At 41.7% G+C, this 18,263-nt stretch overlaps 1 protein-coding gene across 4 annotated transcripts; it reads right to left on the reverse strand.

Moving 5' to 3' along the window:
* Positions 1 to 784: 784 nt before the first annotated feature.
* DYNLT3 (dynein light chain Tctex-type 3) lies at positions 785 to 18,100 on the reverse strand. 4 transcript variants are annotated; one of them, XM_074968731.1, is made up of 5 exons: positions 17,998 to 18,100; positions 13,426 to 13,467; positions 8,147 to 8,270; positions 4,444 to 4,521; positions 785 to 2,831 (listed from the first exon to the last, which is right to left on the reverse strand). In XM_074968731.1, the coding sequence occupies exons 1-5, from the start codon at positions 18,025 to 18,027 to the stop codon at positions 2,755 to 2,757; spliced, it is 351 nt and encodes a 116-aa protein (XP_074824832.1). In that variant the 5' UTR covers positions 18,028 to 18,100; the 3' UTR covers positions 785 to 2,754. The 4 variants fall into 4 exon arrangements, with proteins under 4 accessions (XP_074824832.1, XP_074824847.1, XP_074824841.1 ...); XM_074968746.1 differs by lacking the exon at positions 17,998 to 18,100 and adding an exon at positions 17,317 to 17,765; XM_074968740.1 differs by lacking the exon at positions 17,998 to 18,100 and adding an exon at positions 17,312 to 17,764.
* Between the last annotated feature and the right edge of the window lie 163 nt (positions 18,101 to 18,263).

Here is an 18,263-nt window from a genome sequence, read left to right on the forward strand (position 1 = left end):
TGGTCCTGAAGTTTCTGTAACGAACGTAATTTTTTGATCCAATACAGGTTATCTTGTAAAATAGTATGGAAGGCAGTAAGAGGATGAATGTAATGTTGGGGAGGGATATGACAAATCGGCACTACTCCCTGAATTTTGGGACACTTGCCAGGACAGATCCATAGTTTCCAAAATATCTCTGCACTTGTAATAACATGCTTCACTTATAAAATAATACAAGATGGAGGAAGAAGTATAGTAGTAAGCTGCTATCTATGATGATCTGATCCTACCAAAGGTAAATGCAGCCAAGGCAAACCATCTTTATTTTTGGTAGAAACAAAATGAAGTAACTTTACAACAATCAATATTTTAAAATTGTTTAGCGAGCTTTTCCATAGTGGAAATTGTTTAGCGAGCTCCACCAAACCTAGTTACACCGAATAAGATAACACTTTGTATCTTATCTTCAAATACAGCAAAAAGACTAACAAAGTTAATGGCTATTAGGAATATTTATTCCAGTCATGGCAGCTAAAGCTTATAACATTAATGGGATAGAAGCTATCCCAATATTTTTACCCATCCACATCTTGCCCTAAACCAAATAATCTTTCTTAATTTACTTTATTATATATCTGAAATTCAGTGCACCATGCAAATGTTTTCACACTATACCTGCCTCCTAGACAAATGCAATATTCTAGCGCTTAACTCTATTTGTGCTCATATAAAGGCTGAATTCTATTTTATTTATGCCTGCCAAGCATTGGATTTTGAATTAGCATTGTGTATTCTAGATGTATGTGGGTTCTAACTTTTGGAGCCTTGTAGCAATTTCCAATACAGTTTGAAGAACCAGGGTTGTTATAACTTTTTTTTTTTTTTTTTAGGACGTATTTGCCATTTGACCAAATCAGAGTGACTGTGAAAAATAATTAAAAATAAATAAATCAGAATTGCATAAAATTGAAGCAGTGCTTTCAAAGTCCATGTTAAAATGCAAAGCAGATTTACAGCAACTATTAGATAGTTACTGAATATCTGTAGAATAGGTAGTAAATAAGAAAAAAATCTTTAAGTGTTGTTTGAGATATGCCAGAACTTAAAATGGCTGCCACTCAGTGGCAGTAACAACTTAGATCTTTTTATAATCAGTACAAATACTTGAAAATTTACATAATTTATGCATTGACTAAAATATAGGCCCCAATCCTGCAATTGCTTACATTCACAAATAATTTTATGAATCCTGTGAATGTCTCATGTAAGTCAATAGGATTGCTCAGATCAGTGAACTGAGCATGTGTGTGAATGTCTGCAAGATGGAGGCCTTAGCTATGTCACTAATTTTTAACTATTTTATACTTATTACTCCATAGTTATTACACAATTTTAGACTTGGAGTATAGGCCATACTTTATAAATATAATATAAGGATATGTTCTGTATCATGTATTTGTGCTTAGAGAGAATAAGGCTCTTTTAAAAACGTGGGCATCTCGTACCTACACAAACTCATTTATTTAGCTCTACAGGATTGATTGCTCAAAGTTATTTAAAGCAAGGCCCAACTCTAATTCTACTGAGGTCAACAGGTGTAGAATTGGGTCCTTTGTTAGGAAAGACACCTACTTAAACTGGATCAGGAATGTGCAAGGTGCTCATGTCATGAGTTTTCCTACATTCTTCTAGTCACTGAACCAATCAGGTTAGGTCAGATTAAACTAGTTTTATAATTTGGTGAATTCTTTTTAAGCAATATGTATTCATATGCATTGAGTGCTAATATGAACAATGCACCCAATCATGTTTCCACTTAATTCAATGACAATGTTCCAAATGGTATTTGAAAAAAGATCATACCCTTTAAAAGGACAAGAGTCCACTGAAGAAATAAATGCTTTGGCATGATGAAGTCATTTTGTTCCCCAAGCAGAAAAGCATAAACGTATAAGTTGTTTGGGCTTTTTACGCTTGATCAGGTAACTGTGGTGTTCATACAGCATCCATGCATAATATAGAAATCGCCTTGTTTAATCAGATATGAGGCACTCATACTTATCATTCAACACAAGGAATGTTGTAAATGTAATAAATTCCTAGTCTGTTCCCAACTGCATTTTAATCTTGCTGTTTCTTAATACTTGTATCCTTTCATCTCCCTTCTGCTGATTAGATTACTCCATCTCTCTGTGAGTAAAGTGTCAGTTTGCCTATGTCTACACTGCAGGTGAAGGCATGCCTGGGTTGTTTTTTTTAATCTAGCTAGTATGGATAACAATAGTGTAGACATGGTGGCACAGGTTTCTGTATCGGCTAGCAACCTGAGCACATACCCGGGCTCACTCATGGGTTTGTATTTAGGCAGCTAGCCAGTGCAGTCACATCTATACTATTGTGCTGCCTAAATTGAGGCAAGCATGGGTATGCCTACCTGTGCTAGTCACACCTTCACTTGAATTACAGATGTAATCTTTTGACCCAAATATCCATATTTTCATTTGATCTCTAATATCATGGCATTTCCAGTTTAAGATATCATCAATCTGGAATATTTAAATTGCTAAAATTTGCTAAAGAAAAGCCAGCTGTCACAAGTTAAATTGAAAGAATTTGCTCAGAATGTACACTTTGTGTAGTGGACTTTACAGCATGTTCATACCTTTTTCTTTAGTGCACAAACAGTATTATATAATGGCAATATGCTTTGAGATTTTGATACTTTCTGATCTTAAAGGCTTTGGTGTAACTTAATATTTGTACTCCAATCAGCTACAGGACAACAGCAATGGCAAAAACATTGACAATGCAGTTCATAGTCCGGTTTTCCCATCTCACTGTGCAGGTACCTAAAAGATAATTAAAAAAAGATCAGAAAATAAACTTGCTCCCCATACCGTCTCTGTTAAATTCCATTACATTTCACTGCAAAAGACCAGAAATTTAGAATAAAAAAACCTCTCAGTCATTTCTCAGAGGAAATGTAATAGGAGTTTGTAATCCTCTCCATAAAGATGAATTTACTCTTACCTTTTTCTCTTTGGAATACAGAAACTAATACCATCAAAACTGCATCAAACTTACACACACTACTATTTACTAATAAACTTAGTTTTAAATAGGATAAAAACTCCAATATAATATAACAAATTAAGTTCTCTCTATAAACCTGGAGAAAAATAGGTTTTCCTTCAACTTTTGATTCTGCAGCTAAAGAGCCGAGAAATGTAAATAGTTATGGGGTGTAAGAATGGAGTGATAAGCTCTGATTAATGACTTCCTCCTGTCCTCATGAACTAATAATTTTCCTGATGTCAGAGAATCATTTCTTGTTCTTATCACTCAACATATAGCGTTTGATAGTTACTTAAGCTCAAAGCTTACCTGGCACAGTCACAGGGAGAGAAGATTGGTTCAGAATGAGTTTTTAAAAACACTGATTTAAGAAAGTCCTTGGCACCCTGCCAACAAGGAATTCCACCTCCCTCCATGTTCAGCCAATGAATCAATACTTTCAAATCCTTTTAGGCTCTTTTGTATGTAAAAGAATCTTCCATGGCAAAATAAGAATAGACTCATACTACACTTATGACATTAAGAACATAGATAAGAATATGTGGTTTTATTTACATGGACATAATGGGAAATCAGCAAAAGAAGCTGCTTCTCTGACATTTCTAAAGCCACCAATATATACATACCCCAATACAAACTCTGACCTGAATGTACTTATTTATTAGAACCTATTTTCTAAATAATGACTCAACTCAGTCTTGTGTTTTAAATGCAGCCTTTTAACCTTTTTTTACAACAGAATCCTGGTGCCTCATTTTAAGTCCTTTCTACAGTATTTGAAGAAACTGTCTTGGCAGGCTTGAAAGCATTCTAATAATCTTACCACACCACATTGTGAACTGAAATGGGGGCACTTGGAAATAATGCAGAAGTTAATAAAATAAAGGAACATGGCAACTGACTGCAAGAAAGAAATAAAAGCTATAATAACATTAGTCAAACTATTTCTGCTTTAGCTTAAAAAAAAAAAGCCAATTCTTTATTCGTGCCAGCTTCTCTTAGAGTAGGGCAGTCCACTTATAATAAAAGTAGGCAGACATTCAGGATTGCAAATTTACATTTAGAGCACACACTACTAATTAAGTCAGTGTCCCTACAAATTGAAGATCTTCTATGGGGACTAATTTGCACAATCTTTCTTTCATACTGAAGATAGCTCCACTGGTATTGCTAATTTTGTCATACCCCAGTGTTCTCCATCCATCTATTATTCATTCAATCCGGGGTGTATCTGTTGAAAATGCATACAAGGCTTCCAGTTCTGGATTTGGTGGCTTTTTGTAATCAACCCTTCAAACTGCTAAAAATACTATTTGTAACACAGCTGAGCAACAGGTAGCACATTCACTGTCTTATTTGACTTGAATCTGAATGAGGAAAACTTACCATCAGTTGTGGTGTCCCAAAAGCACGAGCTTGCTGTGTGGAGACCAGCTCCACTCTTCTGCATTACTGCACAGGTTACTGAAGGACAGAGTAATAAAATCAGTTTTTTTCATTAATAAAACAAGACTGATGAATCTGCAGACCAAGTGAAATTACCATCATGAAACATATACTGTAATTGGAAGCCTCAAAACACAGCCATTCATTTGGTAACAAAACAAGAATGGCAGCCTCTTCCCTTTATGTATTTGTTATAATCACACTGTTGTATACAAGCTCTCATTTTACTGTCCTGTAAGCCTTCAGTTACCTTCTAACTAGGTCTCAAAACCAGGAAAGCTATTATGCAACACCCCCTTAAAAATCTTAATTCTAAGATTTTTAATATGAAGTCTACTGAAAGGGTCTAAATACTGATCTCTCATTTTTGGAGTAATTGTTTAGATATCTTCTAGGCTAGGCAGTAGCACAGATAGTGGCAGTGAAGAGATGGCTGAGTACATAGCCACTGGTTTCGGGTTCAGCCATGCTGCTGCTACCGTGGCTACACTGCTATTTATACTCATGCTAGCTCTCAGAGAGCTAGCATGAGTATGTATACACAAGCAGAGGAATCACACCCCTAGCTCACAGTGTAGACATAACCCTAGTGGTATGTAAATAACTCCTTTCCCAGAAAGCTCATTCGTATGACTAAATTCCCTAATTATCTTTTAAAATATTTAGAATTAATTTGCACTTGAAGGCACAGCCATTCACCAAGTTGGTGTGAAGGCACAATGTCCCACTGCGAGCTGCAGGAGGAATTGTGCCCGACACAGATGGTGCTTTTTGGAACTCCTCTGAGCAGAAGCAGCATGTAGTCTTACACCATCTTTTAAGTGGGTGCAGCATCTAGCATGGTCCAGCTGCCTTTGAAGAAGCAAGTGCCAGCATCAGCACGAGCTGGAAGGAGTCCTTGCACCCCCTCAAAGAGAAGACCTGCCCTGCCACTGTGTCCAGCCCACACATACGGGGCACAGTGGGCACAGAATGTAATTTTTTCCCCTTTTAACTTCTTCTCCACATGTGCATCCCTGAAAACAGTGGACACAATCTACTCTTTAGGATTCAATCAATTGAACATCCTCTAAAAGGGTGTGTACTGTACAGTAAACCTCAAGTACAAATATTTCTAAAATCCTTTTGGTAAGGATTTAGATTAATACAACCTACCTTCTGAAATTGTGAGAAATTTTTTAACAGATGTAATAAATTTGGAGTTTTTTTACTTTCTCATCTTTGTTTTTTTTTTTGTTTTTTTTTTTAAAGAGAAACAGGAAAGACGGTTCTCAGATTTAGCTCCTTTGGGAAGGGATCGTCTCTACTGTATGTCTTGTACAGGGCTAGGCACACTATCAGCATTTAGCATCAAGTAAAAATGAAAAAACTGCCACAGTTTTGTTGCATATAAATGTCTAAAGAAAAGGAGTACTTGTGGCACCTTAGAGACTAACCAATTTATTTGAGCATAAGCTTTCGTGAGCTACAGCTCACTTCATCGGATGCATACTGTGGAAAGTGTAGAAGATCTTTTTTAAGATCCATAAACCTGGAAACCCTGGGTGCCCCATCATCTCAGGCATTAGCACCCTGACAGCAGGATTGTCTGGCTATGTAGACTCCCTCCTCAGGCCCTATGCTACCAGCACTCACAGCTACCTTCGAGACACCACTGACTTCCTGATGAAACTACAATCCATCGGTGATCTTCCTGATAACACCATCCTGGCCACTATGGATGTAGAAGCCCTCTACACCAACATTCCACACAAAGATGGACTACAAGCCGTCAAGAACACTATCCCCGATAATGTCACGGCTAACCTGGTGGCTGAACTTTGTGACTTTGTCCTTACCCATAACTATTTCACATTTGGGGACAATGTATACCTTCAGATCAGTGGCACTGCTATGGGTACCCGCATGGCCCCACAGTATGCCAACATTTTTATGGCTGACTTAGAACAATGCTTCCTCAGATCTCGTCCCCTAACGCCCCTACTCTACTTGCGCTATATTGATGACACCTTCATCATCTGGACCCATGGAAAAGAAGCTCTTGAGGAATTCCACCATGATTTCAACAATTTCCATCCCACCATCAACCTCAGCCTGGTCCAGTCCACACAAGAGATCCACTTCCTGGACACTACAATGCTAATAAACGATGGTCACATAAACACCACCCTATACCGGAAACCTACTGACCGCTATTCCTACCTACATGCCTCCAGCTTTCACCCTGGCCACACCACACGATCCATCGTCTACAGCCAAGCTCTGCGATACAACCGCATTTGCTCCAACCCCTCAGACAGAGACAAACACCTACAAGATCTCTATCAAGCATTCTTACAACTACAATACCCACCTGCGGAAGTGAAGAAACAGATTGATAGAGCCAGAAGAGTTCCCAGAAGTCACCTACTACAGGACAGGCCTAACAAAGAAAATAACAGAACGCCACTAGCCGTCACCTTCAGCCCCCAACTAAAACCCCTCCAACGCATTATCAAGGATCTACAACCTACCCTGAAGGATGACCCAACACTCTCACAAATCTTGGGAGACAGGCCAGTCCTTGCCTACAGACAGCCCCCCAACCTGAAGCGAATGCTCACCAGCAACCACATACCACACAACAGAACCACTAACCCAGGAACCTATCCTTGCAACAAAGCCCGTTGCCAACTGTGCCCACATATCTATTCAGGGGACACCATCACAGGGCCTAATAACATCAGCCACACTATCAGAGGCTCGTTCACCTGCACATCCACCAATGTGATATATGCCATCATGTGCCAGCAATGCCCCTCTGCCATGTACATTGGCCAAACTGGACAGTCTCTACGTAAAAGAATAAATGGACACAAATCAGATGTCAAGAATTATAACATTCATAAACCAGTCGGAGAATGCTTCAATCTCTCTGGTCAAGCGATTACAGACATGAAAGTTGCTATATTACAACAAAAAAACTTCAAATCCATACTCCAGCGAGAAACTGTTGAATTGGAATTCATTTGCAGATTGGATACAATTAACTTAGGCTTGAATAGAGACTGGGAGTGGCTAAGTCATTATGCAAGGTAACCTATTTCCCCTTGTTTTTTCCTCCTCCCCACTCCCCCTCAGACGTTCTTGTTAAACCCTGGATTTGTGCTGGAAATGGCCCACCTTGATTATCATACACATTGTAAGGAGAGTGGTCACTTTAGATAAGCTATTACCAGCAGGAGAGTGGGGTGGGAGGAGGTATTTTTTCATGCTTTGTGTGTATATAAAAAGATCTTCTACACTTTCCACAGTATGCATCCGATGAAGTGAGCTGTAGCTCACGAAAGCTTATGCTCAAATAAATTGGTTAGTCTCTAAGGTGCCACAAGTACTCCTTTTCTTTTTGCGAATACAGACTAACACGGCTGTTACTCTGAAACCTGTCATAAATGTTTAAGTGATTAAGCGCAAACACAATGAAATAATACGGACATTTTCTCAGTTCCTAAGCACAGGGGGAGAGGAAGGGGGGTTACAGTACAGGAGAAAACTAAGAGGGTATGTTTTTAAACGTCAAAGTACCCCCTAGCTTGAAAACAAATTCTTCCCAGCAATTACTCATCTGAATTGTATAAGGTAAAGTATGGATACTGGTACTTACCAATGTATTTGTATGTTTTTCCTAGTTTTACCAGATGTGTTAAAGATTGCTCCACTATAGTTGCAGTCCACTGATTGACTTTGTTGTGATTGTAATCTACCTTGCCCAAAATCCCTTCTATGCACTACAAATAGAGAAAAATCAATTGCACTAGTAATACATCAATATGAAATGTCTCAAAACAAACCATGTTTAATAGAGTAACTCCAAATATTTACTAAACAATCCCAGAACACCTGCAGGGCAACTGAGTATCTTAGAATAACCATTTGAAATCAATTTAGCTCACTGCATATCAGTTGCTGAATTGGGAAATAAAATATAACTCAGAATCCATAGATGCTGGGAGATTTACTATATATTCGTCTGTCTAGCTCAAAGGTACAACTGACGTGGTAAAGTGAAGCTGTCAGCAGAAATGTATTGCAGAAAAAGACTTTTAAATAGTTAAGACTGCAACATGACTTCTGTTTAAAAGTCAAGCTTTCTTAAAATCGACATGCTTAGTCCGATTCTTTTGAAAGCTGGTGTGCCTCAGGAGAGCACAGACCATAATTTGAAGTAATTTGAGGAAAAAATAGCCATTTTTCTTTCTAGCTTTTTTTTAAAAAAAACAGAGCTAGGGACCAAACTATTGATGTGATGTGGGTCAAAATGGTTTCAATCTGTTTTATCAAGGTAGTGCATGGCACCCTCTAAGTGAGAAAGGGTGCATGGGAACCCAAATTGAGAAAGGGTATTTAAAAACATGTTCAAGACCCTTGCACAGAGGTGTTGCCTGAAAGGATTACAGCTAACATGCACCAATAAAGGGGGGAAAAGTGAGAGGGTTATTATGCAGCTACTTTATGCTTGCCCAGAGCATTTATGTCCGCACGTTCCTTTGAACCAGACGTTTCTCGTCTGAACCTTTGTACACCGACACAATAAAGATTTAATAACTCATGTTGATAGCTACAAAATGTCTTTTATGTGTTTTTATTTTATGGGGAGGTTTTATTGTGCTTGCTGTTAGGTCAGCAGGCAATCTAACCAAAGTTTTGTTATATTAGGTGGGGAGGAGACAGAACTTTGGGGCAGGGGAGGGGTTGCAGCTCTGAGGGGGCAGCAAAGGAGCAAGAGGTAACTCCGTGATCTTGGGGGCAGGTTAATGTGGTTTCCAAAGACACAGCATGGGCGTTTGGAACTAACAGTGCAGGTACCTTGACTGCTGAGAGAAAAGGAATGCGTGTTGCCAGAGTTGTCAACATGCGGATTCTGGACAATTCCTGGATCACAAGGTTGCAGAAGTTTCCCAGACAGCAAGGTGTACACCATGAGAAGGTTGATTTGGGTTGAGACAGGTGCCCTGCACTGGCATTGTGTTTTGCCCACTTTGTGGTGTGTAACCAGTGATTTGAGGCTGTGATTTACCTGACACTGTGGCAATTGACTTGGATGGAAATGATCTGGCTCTTATTCCTGGTTTTCATCTCATACAATGTATAAGAGCAGATTTGAACCACATCAGAGATTTGTGTTCAGGGATTGTGATAGTTTTCTGATTTGTCTGAGTGTCTGCATAATTGCTACAGCAATAAGATGAAAGCTATGAATAAGTGTTGGAAGAAGATTAATCAGGAAAATGGATGGTTCATGGCTGACCAAAAAATGTCTACTGTATTGCACAGAAATATTACGATCTCTGAAACCTCACTGTTTTGGAAGCTTGGGTACTTTTACTGGATGGGGTCAGAGGATCTTTCTCCCAAACTGTCTGTATTCTGGAATAGAAAAACATTTCTCTTGCTGGCCCTGCTACAAACTCCACCCTTCAACCATTCTGAAACCTGAACAGAAACACCATTCCACTGTAACACAGTTTGTTTTTAACTCCAGGCACTGCAAAGGAGTTGGATTATGAGGGGGTGGGGGGGAAGTAACAACAACAGAAACTTTTGTATACCAGGGTGTGAAGACTTCAGGGAGACATTCCCACCACCACAAGTAGGGTAGACTGGATACAGTAGTGGGGAGGGGGCCTGGTTACAGGGGGGAAATGTAGTGAATAGGTCAGGGATATGGCTAGGGAGGCGTGCCACAGCAGGTCTAGTGGGATCCAGTTGGGGTGTGCGTGTTGGGGGATGGGAATGGTAGGATAGTGGTGGGCTGGCTGACTTGGTATGCAAATTTTGGGATGTGTGTACAACTGCCTAAATGACTACTAACCCTACCACCAACATATCTTTTCCCGTTAAAAAGACTAGGAAATTCAATAGTAAAAAACTTTAACTCTGTATCAGTATTGTTTACTTTGTGGTAGATAGTCCCCTTCCAGAACACTCAGTGGAGCAAAACTCAAACATCTGAAAACTAGGAAATGCAATTAAGGTTGACCATGCAACCTTAACTGTGCCTTCTTTCAGAAATAATCCAACATGCCTCATTAACACATGTAACTTTTACTATGCCACCCTAAGAATTGTTGAAATGTACAAGCTTTTACAATCCACTGACTAATCTCCAGGAATCCAGCTAACATTATGAAAGGACAAAGTGGGGGAGGGGGACAAAGGTTGTCCAATACCACTTTCCATCTACCCTCTTCAAGCAATGCCCCAGTATGCACATATAACATACTCATTAGGAATGTAAAAGCGGTTAAAAAAGTAACCATGTGACTGATTAAAATTGTATTGGTTACACGGTTAAATGTTTAACCGAGGAACTAGGGGTGCAGGGGGTGCTGCAGCACCCCCACGTTTTACACAGGGCCCGGCCATGGGCTGGAATCCTGGCCTGGGGGTGGGGGGGTGAGTTTAATCATTAACCGAAACCAATAAAACAGATAATGCTTATCGGTTACCCGGTTAAACTTTTACATCCCTAATACTCACACTGGGCTTTGGCACTGTAAGATTCAGGAGGTTCCAGATCCTGGTCTACACTCATACACTTAGCCAATTCCCCAGAAAGAATAGCACATGTATATAAGAACCACTTCACAGGCTTTTACAACTCACAGGATACCATCTCAAACATACTTTCACTTAACCATCATTAAAGCATTAAAATCCTCTCATTCTACCATGTCATGTTCTGCTGACAATATCCTTTGTGATAAAAGTCCTTTACCAACATAACCTACACAATGATGCATACTGCATCCCGAAGGTGCGCATACACCTCTTCCCCTTCCTCATTCATGAGACAGTGGAAAGCATAGATCTCTTCTTATCACAATCACAGCTCTGTCATATACCTCAAAGTAATCCATAGATCTCCCAAATATAACTCTACCAAGCAGAGCTAATTACGGTCGCCAACATTCAGTACAGCTACACCTGACACTGACCACACTCACTTTTCCTAGAGTGCATGTAGATAATAAATGCTTAGACTGCTCTCCCAGCTCACTACTGACAATAATACCCTTTGTAATAAAACACCTGTGCCCTGTAAAATGTATAATGTGCAATTCTGCACTGAAATAATGCATACCGTATTCTGCAAGTATACATGCAGCTCATGCACAAAGGGTGAAAAACAAAGATCTCCTCAAATTTCAATCAAAGCTTTACTACGCACTTCAAAATAATCCAATCATCATCATATCCCGAACACACCTTTACCAAACAGGCCCAATGAGTGCCTCCACCATTTAGCACAGATACACATAACACACTGACTGCACCTGGAGTGTATACAAATAACTCCCATTGGCTACTGCCAGCTCCAGGGGAACATAGGGAAGGTGGCGTGTGCAATCATTTTTTTCTTTTTGTCCTTTAATAGTGTTAGATTGAGTTCTGTGGCTGAGAATGAATGAGTTGTGAAAGGAGGCACAGAATGGGTATTTCAGCAACTGTGGGGTTGGCAGAGTAAAGGTAAGTTATTTGGGTATATTGGGGCATTGCTGAAAGAGGGCAGTGTTAAGGTCTAATGCCTGGGCAACCTTAACTCTTCTGAAAACGAGGAAATACAGTTGGAGTTTTGCTCAACTCAGCGTTCTACAAGAGGATCACATACCACCCAGCAACCTTAACGTGGTTTTTTGCCATTAAATGTGTTCTAACAATTTTGTCAAGTGAACATCTGAGTTTATTTCACAGTGAGGGAACTAAAATTTCCCATTACTCCTACTGATAGACTGTGGCTGCCTGGAATGCTGAGGTGTCACTGCTTTTGTTTTGAAGTGCAGTATGGGTTCCTAAATGCTACTAGAACATAAAAAAAAAAAACCTTTCAGTAAAGGAACATATCCAATGGAAACAATACACATTGGTTTAACCCAACAGGGTAAACTTAAAATGGTGAAAAACTGAAAGCATTCTCTGTAAATTTAACCCCTTCTAATTCTTATTAAATTGCAACCTCTGTCATAAAGGAATCAAGTCATGTGAATTCACATGTTGAGACTAAATATAATATTGACCAATCTTAAATTGTAAAGAAATTAACATCTGAAAAAGGTCTACATAATTAAATGAGACTGTGTACAATTTTTAGAGCCAGTGATGTAAACCCCATGCACTCAACTCCCAGTGAAGTTATTTAGGAGGCCTATGCCCTGAGAACAAGCAAGATCAAACCCCTTAGCTAGTTTTGATCAACCTTTATATACTGTGCAACTTACAGGAAGTAAGACAGGGCTGTTGACTTCCATTTATTACTTTATACTGTTTTATGAATGTTTATTCAAAATAAATCTTCTCAAGATTTCTAGTCTTTTTAGAGCTGCATTAATGCTAGACAACAGTATGGTAGCTTTAGATAACTTTTGAAATGGGGGATGGATACCTGGCTTAATTCCCTGTATTAGATCCCCCCCCGCAACAAAAAAGTGTACAGTATTTGTCCTTACCTTGAAAGGCTGTGTAAAGAACTGAACGGTTTATCTGACATTGTTTTTGTACTTGCTGTGCATACTGGAACAGTTTTTTGAAATGTGCAGTTTGACAGGACATGCAGAGGCTGCAAATTCCTTCAGGGAATCTCATTTTAATACACTATCTCGTACAGAACTCCACAGAACTGTAAGCAATAGGCTCTGCACTTTTCAGTTGCTGGTTGCCATGGTGTTACATTTAACAAATTCTATTACAGACTATTCATCATAGCCTACTTTCCCTTGTATAAAAAGGCACTAAAATCTGTCTTCAAAACTAATTCCAAAATTATATTTAATAAATAAATATGCATGTATGCTAAAAGTGTGGAAGTATCACTGAAAGTGACCTGCAGCTTTTTCTAGATATTGTATTTCATTCAAGTCACTAAAATTGTTAAACATAGCCTACCTCCTTAACGATGTTGTGGGCTTCCTCAGCATTGAAGATCATCTATAATTGAAAAAGTTAAAAGTATAATCAGTTACTTATAGCATTTCATATTATTCTGGGGAGAAAAGAAATACTTGGATCTAGTTTTCCTTACCCCAACTAGAAAAGGCATAGAACAAGCACCACACCCAGGTAAACTGTATTTTAAACCCAAACTAGATCAAAAGTAGTTTTAAAAATACCTCCACATTCTCCAACACAACACAGCTGCCATCTGGCATTAATCCCTGTCCTACAACCCCCTCAAAAAGAAGTTTTAAAAGATGAGGCCTGGATACCAGGGTCCAAGCTCATTTTTCCCTATCCTAAAAGATTCTTATACCATGCGTCTCGGCATGCCTTACATATCATGAATATCCCCAGAACAAAAGACTGAACTGAACTCCCTTCCTAGGGATCCCAAGCCCGCTCCCTCTGAAATGAGGATTCCTACTGACAAATTTTAACAGAAAACCATAAAACAGGGGATTGCAATCCTAGTACTAAAACTGCTGACTGTTTTATAGGCACTAGAATGCCAAGTCACTTATTCAGAAATTTTTTTTTTTCCATTTAAATCATCAGTCTTCTCTGCATTTGTCTCCTGGTTTTCCCTTCTCATCTTTGTTATTTTTCTTCTCTGTTGCCTTCCCTCCATTAGTTTATTCCACGTTACTTTCTCCCTCCACTCCCCCACATGCTTTACCTAACATATATCACTTTGGCGTTGGGTGCTGTCTTTACAGACAGAAAGATGCATAGCAGTCTACCCAATGAGAAAGCACTAATTCTCATAATTTTCGCTTTGTTCTAGTGGTTCCTAGAAGTGGAGAGGTGCAGTTGAATAGACTAAATCTGGTTAGTTTAATTCTTCTACTCTGGCTGGGGAACAACATGGCAAAATGAAATAAATAAGGTCTCGTTATTCACTTTACTGTTCTTAGAGTGGGCCCAGAAGTTTTTTTGCATTTCTTGTCAAAGAACTCTGTGATTTGTGCTTTGGGGCACCCCCACGAACATGATACAGTTCTGTGGTGACCTAGAATCCTATTTTCGACGTCTCCGACTCAAGGAATATTTCCAACACACTTCTAAACAACATACTAATCCACAGAGACCTCCCTACCAACACTACAAAAAGAAGGATTCTAGGTGGACTCCTCCTGAAGGTAGAGACAGCAGACTGGACTTCTACATAGAGTGCTTCCGCCGACGTGCATGGACTGAAATTGTGGAAAAGCAGCATCACTTGCCCCACAACCTCAGCCGTGCAGAACACAATGCCATCCACAGCCTCAGAAACAACTCTGACATCATAATCAAATAGGCTGACAAAGGAGGTGCTGTTGTCATCATGAATAGGTCGGAATATGAACAAGAGGCTGCTCGGCAGCTCTCCAACACCACTTTCTACAAGCCATTACCCTCTGATCCCACTGAGAGTTACCAAAAGAAACTACAGCATTTGCTCAAGAAACTCCCTGAAAAAGCACAAGATCAAATCCGCACAGACACACCCCTGGAACCCTGACCTGGGATATTCTATCTGGAAATCCTGGGCACCCCATCATCTCAGGCATTGGCACCCAGACAGCAGGATTGTCTGGCTATGTAGACTCCCTCCTCAGGCCCTATGCTACCAGCACTCCCAGCTACCTTCAAGACACCACTGACTTCCTGAGGAAACTACAATCCATTGATGATCTTCCTGATAAAACCATCCTGGCCACTATGGATGTAGAAGCCCTCTACACCAACATTCCACACAAAGATGGACCACAAGCCGTCAAGAACACTATCCCTGATAATGTCACGGCTAACCTGGTGGCTGAACTTTGTGACTTTGTCCTTACCCATAACTATTTCACATTTGGGGGCAATGTATACCTTCAAATCAGTGGCACTGCTATGGGTATCCGCATGGCCCCACAGTATGCCAACATTTTTATGGCTGACTTAGAACAACGCTTCCTCAGCTCTCGTCCCCTAACGCCCCTACTCTACTTGCGCTATATTGATGACATCTTCATCATCTGGACCCATAGAAAAGAAGCCCTTGAGGAATTCCACCATGATTTCAACAATTTCCATCCCACCATCAACCTCAGCCTGGTCCAGTCCACACAAGAGATCCACTTCCTGGACACTACGGTGCTAATAAACAATGGTCACATAAACACCACCCTATACCGGAAACCTACTGACCGCTATTCCTACCTACATGCCTCCAGCTTTCACCCTGACCACACCACACGATCCATCGTCTACAGCCAAGCTCTGCGATACAACCGCATTTGCTCCAACCCCTCAGACAGAGACAAACACCTACAAGATCTCTATCAAGCATTCTTACAACTACAGTACCCACCTGCTGAAGTGAAGAAACAGATTGATAGAGCCAGAAGAGTTCCCAGAAGTCACCTACTACAGGACAGGCCTAACAAAGAAAATAACAGAACGCCACTAGCCGTCACCTTCAGCCCCCAACTAAAACCCCTCCAACGCATTATTAAGGATCTACAACCTATCCTGAAGGATGACCCAACACTCTCACAAATCTTGAGAGACAGGCCAGTCCTTGCCTACAGACAGCCCCCCAACCTGAAGCAAATACTCACCAGCAACCACATACCACACAACAGAACCACTAACCCAGGAACCTATCCTTGCAACAAAGCCCGTTGCCAACTGTGCCCACATATCTATTCAGGGGACACCATCACAGGGCCTAATAACATCAGCCACACTATCAGAGGTTCGTTCACCTGCACATCCACCAATGTGATATATGCCATCATGTGCCAGCAATGCCCCTCTGCCATGTACATTGGTCAAACTGGACAGTCTCTACGTAAAAGAATAAATGGACACAAATCAGATGTCAAGAATTATAGCATTCATAAACCAGTCGGAGAACGCTTCAATCTCTCTGGTCACGCGATTACAGACATGAAAGTTGCTATATTACAACAAAAAAACTTCAAATCCATACTCCAGCGAGAGACTGTTGAATTGGAATTCATTTGCAAATTGGATACAATTAACTTAGGCTTGAATAGAGACTGGGAGTGGCTAAGTCATTATGCCAGGTAACCTATTTCCCCTTGTTTTTTCCTCCTCCCCCCTCCCCCTCAAACGTTCTTGTTAAACCCTGGATTTGTGCTGGAAATGGCCCACCTTGATTATCATACACATTGTAAGGAGAGTGATCACTTTAGATAAGCTATTACCAGCAGGAGAGTGGGGTGGGGGGAGAGAAAACCTTTTGTAGTGGTAAACACCCATTTTTTCATGCTTTGTGTGTATAAAAAGATCTTCTACACTTTCCACTGAATGCATCCGATGAAGTGAGCTGTAGCTCACAAAAGCTTATGCTCAAATAAATCAGTTAGTCTCTAAGGTGCCACAAGTACTCCTTTTCTTTTTGCGAATACAGACTAACACGGCTGCTACTCTGACACCTTGTCATAAATATCAATAGATAACTAAACCTGTAGGGTTTCCAAAGGTTATTTTTGAAATATAAACATTGTGCTCTAGGAAGATTGTCCCTTAATCCTTAAAAGGCCACATCCTGAAACTGAAGTTGTGCAGGTGAACCCCTGCTAGTGATATCAATTGGGCTTTGTGCATGGTGCAGGAGGCTGTGCAAGCAGATCCACTTGCGGGAACCAGCCCTAAATGAAATCATTCCCTCTAAAGCCATTTTGCTATTCTCAATTTCTCTGCACTCTTTGAAAGCTCAAGAATTGTGCTAAGAATATATTCTCTTTTTACACAAGAAGACAGGGAGGAAAAAAAAACCACGTGCGTGGATTTATTCAGCGTGAGCTTTATAAACAAACTTCTACACTTGTTTGCTCACCCCACCTCCACAGCGATGCTGAAGCCTTCTTGCGGATGATTTTTTCCCTATCTTCTCCCCAGCAACTGAGCTTATGTCTTCTGGTGCAGTAGTGCATCTCACTCTGCTTCAAACCACTGCCTACTCTGTGTCAAGGGAGCTGCAAGAAGCAGCTGCCGGTACAGCTCTGGCTACCTGCAACTCCCACCCCTGCTAGACCCCAGCCTTGTCCCAGGGTGACTCTCTTCCCAGCAGCAGCAGCCGCCCGGGCGGGGGGAAGGGGGCTTTCTGGACCAGAGCCCTGCGGCAACGCGCAGCGCCAAGCGCAGGGGATTAAATGGCTCCCCCGTGGGGATGGGCTGCTGAGGGTGCACACACTGGTTCCTTCCGTTTTCTACAGCCGCCGTTTCGTATCAGTCGCTGCCCCCAGCAGCAGGGCCTAGGGGAGGGCGGCTTAATACACGACCCCGGCCGCCGCACCGGGACCACCCGCGAGGAGGCGGCAGGCCGCGGGGAATACAACACTCGCTGCCGCCCGGCCCCAGGCGGACTCCGGGCTGGGGACACGGACAGGCCAGCGACCCGGGCCCGGCTCCCCTGCCCCGGGGGGGCTCCCGCCCGCGGCCCGATTTCCCGGGGCCGGGCCCCGCGCTGGGAGCCCCCCGAGGCCGCTCGCTCAACGCCCGCCCCGAGTCCCCGGCCCCCACCTCGTCGCTGTGGGGGTGAAACTCCTCCATGGCCCGGCTCCGGCGGCGACTCCTGAGCCCGGCGCGGCTCCGCCTCCCCGGCCCCGGCCTGCGGGCCTCCGGCGGCAGCGACCCCTGCCGGGCGCCGCGGGGAGAGCGCCCGCTCGGCCCCCTCTCCCTTGGCTCAGCCGGGGCGGGGGAGAGGAGGCTGCTGACGGTCGGACAGGCCGGCGGCGGCACCGCGCGCTCCTGCGCTGCAGTCAATGGGCAGGGGGCTGATGCCTGTG

The sequence above is a fragment of the Natator depressus genome, chromosome 1, assembly GCF_965152275.1.
Source record: "Natator depressus isolate rNatDep1 chromosome 1, rNatDep2.hap1, whole genome shotgun sequence".
NCBI lineage: Eukaryota > Metazoa > Chordata > Testudines > Cheloniidae > Natator > Natator depressus.